The sequence below is a fragment of the Schistosoma haematobium genome, chromosome 2 (assembly GCF_000699445.3).
Source record: "Schistosoma haematobium chromosome 2, whole genome shotgun sequence".
In the NCBI taxonomy this organism is placed as follows: Eukaryota; Metazoa; Platyhelminthes; class Trematoda; order Strigeidida; family Schistosomatidae; genus Schistosoma; species Schistosoma haematobium.
The window spans coordinates 42,379,566-42,394,818 of NC_067197.1; the positions used below are offsets into that span (position 1 = coordinate 42,379,566).

General features: G+C 37.2%; 1 protein-coding gene across 1 annotated transcript in view; it reads right to left on the reverse strand.

The window, feature by feature from the left end:
• The window catches only part of CACNA2D4_2 (Voltage-dependent calcium channel subunit alpha-2/delta-4), a gene marked incomplete at both ends in the record, with an annotated part of 66,849 nt that overhangs the window by 11,393 nt on the left and 40,203 nt on the right, over positions 1 to 15,253 (reverse strand). Inside the window, 4 exons of the mRNA XM_051219242.1 lie at positions 820 to 890; positions 1,786 to 2,039; positions 4,875 to 4,993; positions 11,582 to 11,681. Of these exons, the coding sequence (XP_051068458.1) occupies positions 820 to 890; positions 1,786 to 2,039; positions 4,875 to 4,993; positions 11,582 to 11,681 (544 nt within the window). The remainder of the gene's footprint in view (positions 1 to 819; positions 891 to 1,785; positions 2,040 to 4,874; positions 4,994 to 11,581; positions 11,682 to 15,253) is intronic.

Consider the following 15,253-nt stretch of genomic DNA (forward strand, 5'->3'; position numbering starts at 1 on the left):
TATATAAGAGCTTATAATGGTATGTCACATGAAATCAATCTCCGCATGATAAAGTCCGTAACTAATGATGTTACCTTTGGCTGTATTACGATGTTACCTTAGACAATACGAGTCGGCGAGACCATAATTTATGGACGACCTTTGAACGAATCTTTAGTGACTTTAAAGAATATTAGCCAATCAACAAACAGTCAGTATAGAGTAAAACTATATTATACAAAACAAAAGAAAAAGTGGATACAATTCTTATATATGGTTCAAAAACTCGTCAAGGTTAGAAAGAGGTTCAGAGGTTTTAAAGCCGTAATGCATGTAGTAGAGGAAATCATCCATATGGCTACAGAATAGTCAGCCTCTGGAGCCAAGTCTATGTAGGCATCTGTACGCTCTCCAATCATCTGTATATATTGTAGTACCCAGCTACAGCCAATGTTACTGGTGCTTTGATTATCCAGTTAGCAATTTGCCTCAGTCTCAATTTGGATCGAGCGAAAAAACCTTATTCTGGCAGACTTCTTCCTCCAACATATTTTACATCGAAAGACAACATCATCAGCATATTCTGCGCAAGTCATGTGATTACCACAATCACAAATGAAGGAACTTCTTATTAGTCCCACGTATCGTAGTCGCTCAATTATCTTGTTTTTTCTACAATCCACTGTGAACCTGTCGTACGTGAGCATCAGATACTGAAATTGGAGTTGTGACCTTGAAATCCGTCGAACGCTTCTGATTGACTCGTCCATAAATTATAGTCTCGCCAATACAAATGTATATGCACATCCTGAGCTATAGCTAAATAATTAGTTTACTTACTCATTCAAGATAGAATGTTTGACCAAATCTTCAACAAGTGCACAGTTAATTTCTTTCAGACTTTGTCCCACCTGAAATTGATTTAAACATGAAAAGGAGTAGTTTATGCGTTACATTTTATAGTATGAAGTATTATGGGGCTAAACAAACACATGACAACGCAAGTAAAAACGAATGTGAACTGACCAGCTCAGTTGAATCTAGAAAGTTACAAAGATTAAGGGTGGCTTAATTGAAATCCAGCATGATATTACTTGTCTAAGAATCATTATCTTTTGGCCAAGGAAAGAGTGGGTTGGAGAATGCTGATCAGCAACCGATGCTCCACTGTGAGTAACAGGCGTAAGTAACTTACTTAAGAATCAGTACAACCCTTCGTCTCATTAACTGAATAACCCCCTATCCCTGGGCGTGTAAACACTTTTAGATGTATGATTCTCATCCCCTTACAAATGCGTCAAAATCTGTAATACTTAACTCAATGAACCATCCTGCGAAATAATAATCGGGTCACTGGACAAGTATTAAATACCAAATTACTGTCTATGTGACATATCTAAAGTATCATAAATGAAATGAACTTTCTATGATAAACAAAGAAAGATAGTGGCTAGCAATGAAATATAGGACGCGTGTTTTGTCTTATTTCGAACTCGTCAGCTGGATTTACTTGCATCTCAGAGTAGATATTCACTTTGGAACGTGAACCCAGTACCGTTCACTTCAAACACCATCGCGTTTTCTACTTAGCTACTGAGTTCTGATGGCCACTTGCTTGTGCAGTGGAGTGAAGTTTAAATTCATTAGGTGTTGTTTTACTTGTATCTTCCCATTGTTATTTAGAACTGCAATTGATCAGTCTCTTATTGGAATAACAAAAATCAACTATTTAAAACGATCTATTTCAGAATCGTCTATAACTTCTCAGTGTAACTTGTGAATGTTAAAGAAAACACAGCTAATTACCTCTTTCTCACCTACATTTGATGCCAAAACCATTGCAGCTTGATTAATAATATAACAATCGAAACCAGGATCTCCACAAACATGACATTTACCCGTAAAACATGTATTTGTAATACGATTAAATTCATTTTGTATTTCTGTATATGTGATTTGTAATCCAACTATACCCATTGGTGTTTTACTTGGTTCATGGAATATTGTTGTTGTTAAAGTAATAGGTACATCTAGTTTTTCACTAGAAAAATGACGAAATACTAAATGGAAGAAAAAATTTTAAAGGATTCATATTCTCTTCCATACGAATGAAACAAGTCATAACTTAAAATAAGAGGGTTGTCCACTCTCTTCATTCTTGTTTAATTTTATCGTTGACGTGCTTTAAGAGATAACACTTTCCTCAATTAAATTTCCAAGGGTTGAACTTCTACCGGGAGATTCATTTGTTGACTTAGAATATGCCAATGACATAGTTCTATTTGGTGAAGATGCTGACAAAATGCAGTGTTCTGACCACTCTAAGCAACAATGCAGGCATGTTCGGGATGCGATTCTCCCCCTCGAAATGAAAAATGGTACTTCAGGATTAGGTGGCATCGACACCTGAACTAATGATAGGGAATGAAGTAGTTGAGCGTATCAACCGCTACACTTATCTTGGGAGTCTCATCAGCCCTTGTGGTCTGGTGTGTGACGAAATCTCAGCACGGATACAGAAGGCTCGACTAGCTTTTACCAACTTGCGTCATTTATGGCGTAGGCGAGATATCCGTCTATCAACCAAGGGTGTGTTCACTGCACAGCAGTTCGTTCCGTCCTACTTCATGACAGCGAAACGTGACCCGGTAAGAGTAGAGGATATTCGTAGGTTACTAGTATTCGATCATAGGTATCTTCGAAGCATTGCTCGTATATCCTGGGACCACCGAGTAAGTAATGGAGTTGTTAGGAAACGGGTACTAGGTAAGGATGGCAAATCAGTTGATGAAGTAGTGAAATTTCATCACTTGAGATGGTTGGGACATGTGTTATGCATCCTCAGCCACCGACTGCCCCAACGTGCGATGTTTTATGGTGTAGCAGTAGGTTGGAAGAAGGGTAGGGGCGGTCAGACCAAAACATGGCACAAATCGATCAAGTCATTGACAAATAAACTGAGCCATGTTGGTACGTGTTCACTATATGATTGGGATCCGCGAGATGATAGCAACTGATGGTTAGAGACCTTGAATAACATGGTTCAAAATCGTTTGCAATGGCGCAGGTGCATCCACTCTTTGTGTTCTCCCAAATTCTAATCTCCCGAATTCTTCATGTCCTTTAATTTCTTTCTAAATTTATTTCACTGGATTGTGCTTCTTGAATAACATCTTCAAACTCTTATGTATCCGATTACTGCTCATACTTTTACTACCTATACCACCATCGGATTTGAATCAACGATATTCCATAGTTGACATCACGAATCGATCTTTGTTAAACAACCAATAAAAACCTAGTATGTGACCCCTCGGTATTTCGAATCTTGGATCCTACTAGGGACTGAAACTAGGATTTTCAGATGAACACTTAACAACTAGACCATTGACCTGACATTTACCGATTTACATGTCTAAATTCAATCACTTTATAACATTGCGAAACCACCAAGGTTTATTTCCAGTGATTGAAAATGAATTGAGAGCTACTTTTTGAGAACAGGGAGTACAATCAAATAGTAGAGTAAAACGAAAATGAACATGGAGAAAAATAAGAAACACTATTATTTGCAGAAGAATAAGCTAATCAATCATGATAAAAAATTAGGCAACTAGACGATTTAACTAATGTAGATTAGTATCAGAAGGGGTTTTGTGTATATTATAGTAATTTTAATAGTTGAAATCATGAGTCAATTGAAGCTAGACCACCATGGAAAACTTGGAAGCACTGGACTGCTTAGGAGTCCCACAATAGGATGAAACAACCATACAGTGCTTCTAGGTTTTCCATGGTGGTCTAGCTTCAATTGATTCATGATCTCAACTAATAAAATTATTATAATATCCGCAAAAACCCCTTCTGGTATTTTTCAATGTTAGATCATTGTACTAAATATCTCATATCATTTATGGACCGTTTGATAGAGTCATGGTAACTGGTTGCCTTGTTTAAATGTTATAATTCTATGACTGATCATTGATTGAATAATTAAACCAATCTATAAAATAGTAGTCAAAAATATCTTTCTCTGATATTCAATATTTTAAATTCGTTAGTAGTTACCAATAAAGCTGAAGTTTTGTTGAAATGGTTTATGCGGAACTATGGTTTGGTGTTTAGGGTAGCTCACTTTGAACGATTTTTGCTATAATAGTAAGCCTGAACATCATCCACAAAATATCATTAGTCCCTATTCCACAACGACAGTTTATTTATTTATTTAAACACATAAATATAAGAAGGCACCAAATACATATGCGCCACATAAATCGTTCGATTTGTGTGAGGGCTAGGACACTGCCCGGGTGCCCAAACCAAAACAGGTGGTATTCTTAAGAAGCCTCATCTGGAGCCTTCGACCTAAAGGTTTAATCCACAAGGTAGTGGAGCAACGTCAGAAGACGCAGTCCCATGGTAGCCGGTGACTGACGATTGGTTCATAAGCCATTTGTTCCTTTAGGATCCTGGAGCCCATGTGCACCATTGGTTTGGAATCAGGGTTTTCCAACTCCCTTAGGTGGATCCTCCGTGTCCACCAACCCGGTTAAAAAGCGCCGGACATTAGCTTTCCGTGCTCTCGATTTCGTAAACAACACCCCCTCCATGAAAAGGCAGTGAGTAGGACTTCACTGGCAGTGGTTGTATTTACGTGGTCATGTGAGAGCATTTGGATAGGGAGAGCTGACTCTCCCCACTCTCGGTCGTACCAGGGCATTTGAGGGCACTACTTCACTACAAGATTTTTTCATTGTCACTTATCTATTTGATAAATAAACTACTTTTAAACAGAAATACACTTTATATCAAGACCAAATAGACGATATAGACACAAAGATTATTTTATTAAAACAAAAATTATATAAAGAATGTTTTATAACTCAACTACTTACAATCATTTGGTGGTGTATGAAAAACAAGAGCATTATCTTCAGATAAATATCGGTTAGTTAGAATAGTTGCCGAATATAATGAATCTTCCACTCCACCAATATGATCTGTTATGAAATTTCTAAAATGAATTCATAAAGAAAATGATTGAGATACTGACATTATTTCGATACATTATTAAACATGGTCTACTCACAACTAGGGGTCTCGGTTCATAATTAAACATCAATAGCTACAAGTGTGCAATATATACCCCCCCCTATTAATTATAAGTGGTAAATATAAATATCTAACTTTGACACTGAACATGCTATATTAGAATACTTGTAGGGATATGACTGTCCCAGAAATTCTGAACACAAGTTTCTGATGAGTACCAAAACCTGGTCGAAAAAACGTTTTTCGACCAAATAACTTAAGTAAGTCAGAAGTGGTCTTGAGTGATGTTAGAGGTGTGAGCGCCGTTATCACTTCCCGGTTGCCCACACCATGGCAAGGTTTTTCCGGAGGTACCTGAAAAAAATTGTTTTCGAGTTGGAATTTGCGATTTGAGAGTGTGACCGCATGCCAAAGGGACAACTACTTGAGCTCGGTCACACACGAACTTTTTGTGAATAATCTCCGTGTTAGCTCCGTACTTGTTGAGACCTTATTTCAGGAGATGGATATCCGTGGGATAAGGTGGAATGTGCATTTTTACGGTCGACCATTCCCAACCCCACCCCTCCTTGTGGGAAGGCAGCATCGCTGTGATACTGGTTGTCTGAGGGGAACACCTTACTCCCATCACACCTCTGTGCAGTCAGCAGTACGACTTCTTCTTCGGACCTTGGGTTTGTTGCTTTTAGTCTTACAGCTCTTTAACCGACCTGTCTGGCATGGTAGGACCTTGAGCAACGGTCGTTCCAGCCAGTATGACCTGATTGGTTTACCACGACAGGCATGTCTGACCACCACGTCAAAGTAGCAACAATGGCCAGGATCACTTCAATTTCAAGTCCAATAAGGAATGTGATATAACTATGTTACTTCTGCCTGTTTAAGTCGAGCAAAAGATAACTTTTAAAAAATGCTAAAAACTTATTCATAGCTGACTGTAACCAACCCCCTGAAGCAAGTCCTAACTTATCTAAGCTTTATACTTGTTGAAACACATCAGAGGCTGGTACTCTTAACTATTTACAAAATTAAAAGGTGCTTTTAAAACATCCAAAAATATCACCTAATGAGACTGGATTAACTATACTAATCAGACATTGTAGATAGATCAATAATATCAAGGTAAGTTTTATTTATTCTAGCTTAATATCATAAGGACATGATAACTATTATTCATAACACTTGAGAAAATTATCAGAACAGAAGAATTTAGTTTCGCTTATTTGTAGCTGATGTCATTAATGTAGTCAAATTGCATAAACTTAAAAAGCTTCTATAATGACTAACAAGTTTGGTTGCTTTGTAAACCATGAAACTAAAGTGTTTTAAGTAATCATAATTCAATAAAAGAGTGACAAAATATTTAAATCAGAGAGGGGTTTTGTGGATATTATAGTAATTTCAGTAGTTGGATTCATGAGTTATTTGAAGCTAGACCACCATAGAAAACCTATTAGCACTGGACAGCCGTTTCGTCCTAGTGTGAGACTCCTCAGACACGCGCATCCACGATCCCACCTCGCGAGATTCGAGGGCATTGATCTCCCTCCAGGGGGTTCATGTATCGACTTAGAATACGCAAATGACATAGTCCTGTTTAGTGAAGACGCTGATAAAATGTAGAGCATTTTGGTAGCACTGAGCAACAATGCCAGGATGTTTGGGATGCGTTTCTCCCCCTCTAAATGCAAGTTGTTGCTTTAGGACTGGCTTGTGTCAACACCTGAAATAACGAATTCTGATCAGCCCTATTGGGTTGATATCTTCCGAAATATCAGCACGGATTCAGAAAGCTCGTTTGGCTTTTGTCAACTTACGTCACCTATGGGGAAGGCAAGATATCCGTCTATCAATTAAGGGACGAGTATACCGCGCAGCAGTTCGTTCTGTTCGAATTTATGGCTGCGAGACGTGGCCATTAAGAGTAGAAGATATTTATTTTTATTTATTTAAGCGTATAAATACTGGTACAAGGAGGCACCAAATAGATATGCGCCACGGAAATCATTCGATTTGTGTGAGGGCTGGAATACTGGCCCGGACACCCAGACCGAAACAGGTGGTTTTCTTAAGAAGCCATACCCTAAGCCTTTGACCTAAAGATCTGATCCACAAGGTAGTGGAGCAACATAAGGAGATGAAGTCTCATAGTAGCCGGTCACCAACAATAGGTTCATACGCCAATTGTTCTTTCAGGATCCTATTTTAATGTTCCTATTTTTCAAGTCTGAAACTTCTATTTCTGATGTGAATATGTGAACAAGTTAGTATGTGATCAGACTGTGTGAAATACATTATACAAATGTATCGTAAACTTCATATTCTTAATTCATATATGTAATTAGAGAATATAGAATTAACCACAAAAATCTATACAGTTGGATCAAGATAATCCCAATCAGTTCGACTACCTATATTTGGATCACAAATTTAAAATGGTTTTCAAAACATGGCGATTCCATTAATGGAATCATCATCAGTTTCTTTACATAGTAGATCATCTATTGAATGAAAACCACGATTTTCAAGTTTCATAATGAACAGCTTAGAGTTGAGTAATAGTTGTAGAGTTCAATTGAATAGGTGAGTGATGAATAGTTTACAAATCAAAATCATTCATTTTAATCTTGTGGTATATACTACAAAATCAGGACTCCTTAATATACTTATGTAGATGAGAATAGAATTCTTGATAGTCATAAAATAATAATCAAATTCTCTTTAGTTTCCTAAAGGGATACTACCCCTAACTCAGGGTCTGGAAAGTTGGAAAAATGAAAATTTCGCACATGCGATAAAAACGATCTTTGTAATAGTATTCCGACACCAGACAGTGGGTTTCAAGCGTTATTTAAGCACTAACGCTTCAGGCTAGGCTATTTCGTTCATTATCCTACATATGTGTTGTATGCAGTATAAGCTATATAGAGCTGAAGATCTCATATGACACTGAAGGTTCACTATTGCTATTGTGGATGATTCGGTATTAATTTCGCAAGGTTTACTGACTGTTCATGCACAAAATTGGTTTGCTAATTAACCGATTTCATTCATACTGGTGGTTGCTTTTCAGTGTTCTCAAGGGTCATTGTCATTGGAACATTGTAAGGCATGTCGCCATTGCTAACATTAATGAGTTTGGCTGTCGTGTAAGCGGAATAAGTCGAATTTGGCCTGTTCGTGTTATGCATAATTGATTCACGTGATCATTGATCGGAATAACTATACATGTGATGTGAATGTGTACATGAATGGTGCGAATGGTCCACCAGGGTGTTTGGTACCTGTGTGTTTGTGCCACAAGATTAAGCTGTACTATTCAGATTGTAGCATTAAAGCCTATTTGATGTCTGGTTCTCCTGTGAAACAGGATTGAGCCGTACTGTTTGGATTGTCACGTGAAAGCCTGGATGGTTTTTGGTCCTCCTGAATACAATGTAAAATTACCGTGACCCACAAGGATATATTATATAACTATATAACTTTAGTTTCCCGAAGCCTTTCAAATGACTTCAGCTTTTACATAAAGCATATTAAATATCAATAATATTAGCATATTTAATTAATACTTACGGATAAGCAGGGACTGTGAAATTATAAAAGCGAATCAAACCACTATGATGGAATGAAAATGCTTGTTGAATCTTCCATCTAAAAAGAAATTGAATATAGTAAACTAAATGTTAATTATAGAATTCAAACGACCAGATGGTACTAGTTGTTGACAGAAGTTGTGAAATACCCCCATTCACTAAGATTAAGCAAGTTTTTAGAAAAAAATGTTGTGCTAAAATGACTTATATTTCAGAACTCTAACCCCATGATTCGCTGATCTTCTTCAGGGCAGTTGGATACCCCCTCAAAAAAGAAAACAGATGATCAACCTATTCTGTTGATTTTGGTAATTCTCATACTAAATGTGCCTAGTAATGCGAATGCTTCCTCTCTTCCTCTCTCATAATATGAGTTGACTTAAATGCCAGTCAGTCAGCTAAAACGCAGGACCAGGCATATATATGCGTCGGCCAAGCAATTGACTTAAATGAGTAGTGAATGATGTTGAAATGTCTAAAACTCAAAGCAACCATCTACATCATCAATAAAACAGATGTCTTAGAAATATTGCTCGCATCTGCTGGGACCACCGGGTAAGTAATAGTGAGGTGGGGCGCAGGATATTAGGGAATGATATTAAATCGGTCGATGAAGCTGTGAATCTTCACCAACTGAGATGGTTGGATCATGCGTTAGGCATACCTAAACACTGATTACCACGACATACAATGTTGACTAGTGTTGGGAATGGTTGGAAGGAAGTTAGGGGCGACCAAACCAAAACGTGGCATCAGTCCTTGAAGTCACTAACTTCTAGTCTGAGCCATGTTGGTAGATGCAGACTACTTGGTTAGGGTCTGCGTGACCATCTTAACCAATGGTTGTAGACTGTGAATGACATGGCTCAAAATCGGTCAGAATGGTGTAGGTACATACACTCTTTATTCCCTTAATCAGTGAGATTAAAATTACTTCATACCTTCATTTCTAATTCTTTCTTCCTGTATTATATCCTTATACACAATCTTTCTTTTATACATTGCTACCATTGAATTTGGTGTTCATCTTGTTGTGCTAATGAGTGAGGTGTGGCAACTTGGACCGATGCATATATGTGCTTGGTCCTACGTTGTAGCTGACTTACTGGCTGACAGACAAGTGACTTTAACCTTGACCATTCGACCAGTTCTCAATGTTTGCTCAAATATTATTAAAATCATTAAAGTAAGTGTTATGTTCGCTATTTGATTAACTCGGAATACGATATACATCTACGGCACTCGAACGTATAGAACCCGACAGTCGCAAAGTCAGAAGACAGAAAAAATCTGGTGTTTGTTGGGTAAGAATTAAAATTTACAGAAAATCATGGATATTATAGACATAACATCATAACGTCACTGAAGCGCAGATGTTGAACTTCCCGGGTGCCCGGTGTACGCCGGATTTTGATGGCCTGGCAGGTTGACGTAGGTATGATGGTCAACGCGCCTCATATTCGGCATTTTGACAGAGAGCGTGGTACAAACTGCAGAAAAAAGAAAGTAGCACAGAGAGCAGAACCACCGCACGAACGATTACTTTAAAATGGGGATGAATGGGGTGTGTGCTACTGATGTCGACAGATATAAGTAGTATGTACCATAAATCGAACGTGAAATGCCTAACCATAGAAGGTTAAGAAGACTAAAAAAAGAGAACGAGAAGAAAGAATGTATGCTATGGAATCGAAAGAAAAATGAAGTCTGATACGATTGGTGGACATTTTACAAACGAAGTATTTACTGTATGATTCTTAGATTTTACTAAGATGTTCTATAACTTGTGTATTCAAATACATTCGATTATCTCCACTTGTGTGGTCTCGTTCACTACAAGCTGAACGACAAAAATATGAAACTTGATCGTTTGTCCTTTAGTCAATTAGTTTGTCCATATCAAATGGTTGGTTGTTGAATGATATTTATTTATATGATCCAAATTGTTAACTTTTTGATTAGTCAGTCATCATTGTAGATTTTGTCGTTTATAAATAAATCCATAATCGATATGGTGTACTTCATATCAGTCTGTCGTTAAATTTCATTCTAGTACATTTGAGATATAATTTTTGTAAATTTTAAGATTGCTATGTGTGAAGAGATTATGGGTTCACCTAGTCTGAGAACAGAACAAAGATTGTGTGACATAATGACAGATAAGCTAGATATTCCGACACTTTCCAACACCTCTAACTAGAGAGAAAAATCCAAGTTCGGAAGAGGGAAATATATTCTACAAGCAGCCAGAAGCATGAACAACAACAATAACAACGACAAGCACAACTCAAGCGTATATACACAGCATAAAAATGTCCTTGGGAAGCATCACAAAATAGCATACTAAAAGATATAACGAACCAATAGTGTTTACGATTCTCCCAAGTCGGAAATACAACATGAAGGTAAAATTAAGCGCTCTTGGCGCAAAAACAAGAAACTCAAATAGTTAAAATAGAATTACAAAAATAAGTTATTTACCGAATGAGTTCTGAGGATCTAACATCCCTAACAAAAATGTTCAATATATAAGTTGTAGATGACAAGTGGACTGAGTCATGTTGGTAGGTGTAGACTACCTGGTTGGGGATCGCGAGATGATAGCAACCAATGGTTAGAGACCCTGAATTACATGGCTCAAAATCGTTTGCAATGGCGTAGGTACATACACTCTTTTTGTTCTCCCAAATTCTAAACTCCTGATTCTTCCTTGTCTCTTTTTTCTCTTCCCAAATTTATTTCACTGTATTACACTCTTTAAATAACATCTCCAAACCCTAATCTTCCCGATTAATGCTTATACTCTTACTACCTCTACCACTACGGGATATGAATCGATAACTGTACCTCTGTGCTAATGTGGTATGGCAACTCGAACTGATGTACGTACGTACGAAGTTCTACGTTGCTACTGGCTGACTGACTGAAGTTGTAGATGAACTTTTAATCAAACTTACTTAGTAACTGAAGAGCTTTTAGATTGTTTGTACCAATAGGCTGGTAGATCACGAGTTTCTTTTGCATCTAGATATATTCGACCAAGATATTCTTCATCACCTATAAAATATAGTAAAATAAGAACTATAAAACTTGAAGCTGTTGTATATTGATAAGAATCCTAAACATTAAAATCTACTTGAATTTTCCAAAGTTTTATGTATTCAGCTTTAGGTTAAGCATTGTAGAAACGGTATTTATACAATCCGGCTGCTCAAACTGAAATTGATGACAGTGGAATTCAAATCTGCGTCTTGTTAATTGACAGTTGAATGTATTATCCTCTAAAAATGAAACCGATTGATTTTTTAACCAAAGAATGATTTGCTAAACATTTTTGGACGGAAGTAATAAATTTGTTTAAAGTTTTTGTAACGTAAATAAAGTAGTCAATTCACTTGATGTTGTTTACTTGTATCTTCTCATGGTTACTTAGGACTGTAATTGATCAGTCTCTTGTGAAATATCTATCGACAGGAGGTTAAGAAGATCAAAGAAAAAAGAACGAGAACAGAGAATGATTGGCGTGGAAACGAAGGAACAATAAAGTCTGAGACAACTGATTGATATTTTGCAGATGAAGAATTTATTGTATGGTTCTCAGGTTTTATTAAGAGATTCGAATACGTTTGGTTGCCCCCACCTGTGTTCTCGTTCACTACACTTCAACCTAACAAGATCTTCAAATATTGCTTCCTACATTAAGAAGTAGCTGAAAGTGAATATGTGTTGGTATATTTCATTAAATTGAATAAAAACATGTTTTAGTAGTTGAGATCATGAGTTAATTGAAGCTATACCAACATGGAAAACCTGGAAGCACTGGACGGTGGAGTTCAACCGGGTCAGTTCTGAGATAGTAACTAACTGAAGATTATAATCGACGGCGGCGGAATTTCGTGGATTGGTTGAAGTTGGACATTAACACCGTAGGATTAAGTTAAGTGTTCGCGCGCGAACTGACAGGTCCTGTGTTTGAATCCCGCGAAGCAGGATCTTAGATATACACTGCCACTGAGGAGTCCCATAATGGAACGAAACGGCCGTCCAATGCCTTCAGGTTTTTCATGGTGGTCTAGCTTCAATCGGCTCATGATCTCAACTATTAAAGTTACTATAATATCCACAAAACTTCTGATATTAAAAACATATTTGTCTTACATTTTAATTTACTGATCATTGATAAGTTCAGTAGTACCTGTCTAAGTGCACATAGACGATCATTTAAATAAAGTGATGCCAAATCTTTGTTGAATTGACAAAATTCACTAAAAAGTAAATCGTATATCAATAGAATGAAAATTATAAAACTTTGATAAGTTCGGTAAACTAGAATTTATAAAGAATAACTTCCTCGAAGGTTTCCTGACTACTGTAGTTTTCGATATATGAAATCCAAAGAAAAACTAGGGCGAGACTATAATTTATGGACAACCTTTGAGCGATGCTAAAGTGACCTTCAGAATGTCCACCTGTTAACTAAGACTAAACGACAGTTATAAAGCAGTGTGAAGAATTAGAATTATGGGCGAGACTGTAATTTATAGACGAGCCAATCACAGGCGTTTGATGGATTTCAAGGTCAAGGCGAGAATTTCAGTGCCTGATGCCAACGTACTATCGGTTCGCAGCGGACTTTATGCAAAACGTGATAATTGAGCGGCTATAACAAATAAAACGACGAGACTACAATTTGTGGATGAACCAATCAGGTACAAGATAACAGATCTCGGATTTTAGCGCGAAAGCCTTTCATCCTTTTGGCTAAATAGATTTCTGGCATTATAGCTGATGCCAGTTCTTGGTGAAAACCCATTACATAATTCCTAACTAAGGTAAATTACGACAATTATCGCGAACTGCATAATAAAAGCACCAGTAACACTGGCTGCAGCCGGGTACTACAATATATACGGATGATTGGATAGCCTACAGATGACTACATAGACTTGGTTATGTGCATCGTGTCGTTATCCACAAGTAGCATTTTGTGCACTCAACAACCAGAGTGCTATGCGGTCAAGGCTGAAAGCGATTTTGCGGCCTGATCATGGCTCCAGAGGCTGACTATTATGTAACCAAATGGATGATTTCCTCTACCGCATGCATTACGATTTTAGGACCTTTGAAACTCTTTCTAATCTTGACAAGTTTCTGAACCATGTAAACGAAGTGTATACACTTTAATTCTTTTGTTTTGTATAATAATATTTTTACTCTTTACTGACTGTTTGCTGATTGACTAATGTTTTTCACGGTCACTAAAGATTCGTTCAAAGGTCGTCCATAAATTATGATTTACAGTTGATAGTTAGGGTGAACGAATTCCGCGTCGAAATCCAAAGCCTGTTACCTCGTATCTAATTAGTTCGTCCACAAATTATAGTCTCGCCAAAACTAGAAAGTGAATATTCTAGATTTATTTATAGAAGTCAAAGGATATTTATATAGTTGCCGCTGACTTGGTAATTGTTTAAGTTTTCTTTGGGGGGAGGGAGGGGAGAAAAAGGTACTTATATTCAGTTATGATTTGAGTAATCAGTCAATCAAGTTTGAAAAGAACATATGTATCTGACTTTCGGATATTTCTGGGAATTTCAGAGAAATATAATTAGATAAGGGTTATTTGAAATACTTCTGAGCACTTCTAGAGTTTTCAAACTGTTCTAATTCTCTCTTATTACAGCCAATCTATTCCTATTGCTTAGTATCCTTGGACACCAATTCACTTGATAAATCCCCAAATCACAATATGGTTGAATAGGAAAGAAAGATTCTAGAATCTTCTCCAAGTACCGGCTAACACCGAACGCAATCATGCACGGAACATGCTATAATCTAATCTGTGTCCCGCTAATACAAATATTTAAATACATTTAATAGATTCATAAAATTGTTCCTTAAGATGATTCCTGCTGTCTGTTTTAGTATCATCCCATCAGTAAACGATAGTTTACTTCAATAAAGATGAGCTTAAAACAATTAACATCAAAAGGGTGTACATTAATAAATATATGTAATTAATGAGGTGGATTTTCATAAGGATACAAACCAATAACTAACAGTTTGTTTTCAAATGATTGAATTAGGCATTGACTCCAATTATCAGGTGGTAATTAACAACAAGAAGATTTAGAGATCTACAAAATTAACTTTTAATTGAGATTATGAACCGGTTGACGTTAGGCCACCATTGAAAACCTGGAAGCACTGGACGGCCGTTTCCTACTATTGTGAGACTCACCAGCAGTGCACACCCACGATCCCGCTCGTGGGATTCGAACGCGGGGCCCTCAGTGTCACGCGCGAACGCCTAACATACTAGACCACTGAGATGGCCAGCATCCAACGGTGTTTAATGTCTAACTTCAACCAGTTCACGCACTTGCGCGACCATCTTCCGCTGTACTGATGTAGATATCTGTCTCTACCCGACACGGATTAGCTCCACTGTTCACGGCTTCTCACTAGAACTCCGAAAATCCCCTCACGAAGCTAGTCACTAGTGAGCACATGGTAATTATCAGTATAAGGCAATACACATTGATTATTAAATGGAGACCAATGTAAGGTGAATTTACTAAGTGGCTACAATTTTGAATGACTCAACATCTTTAACATATTAATGTTCA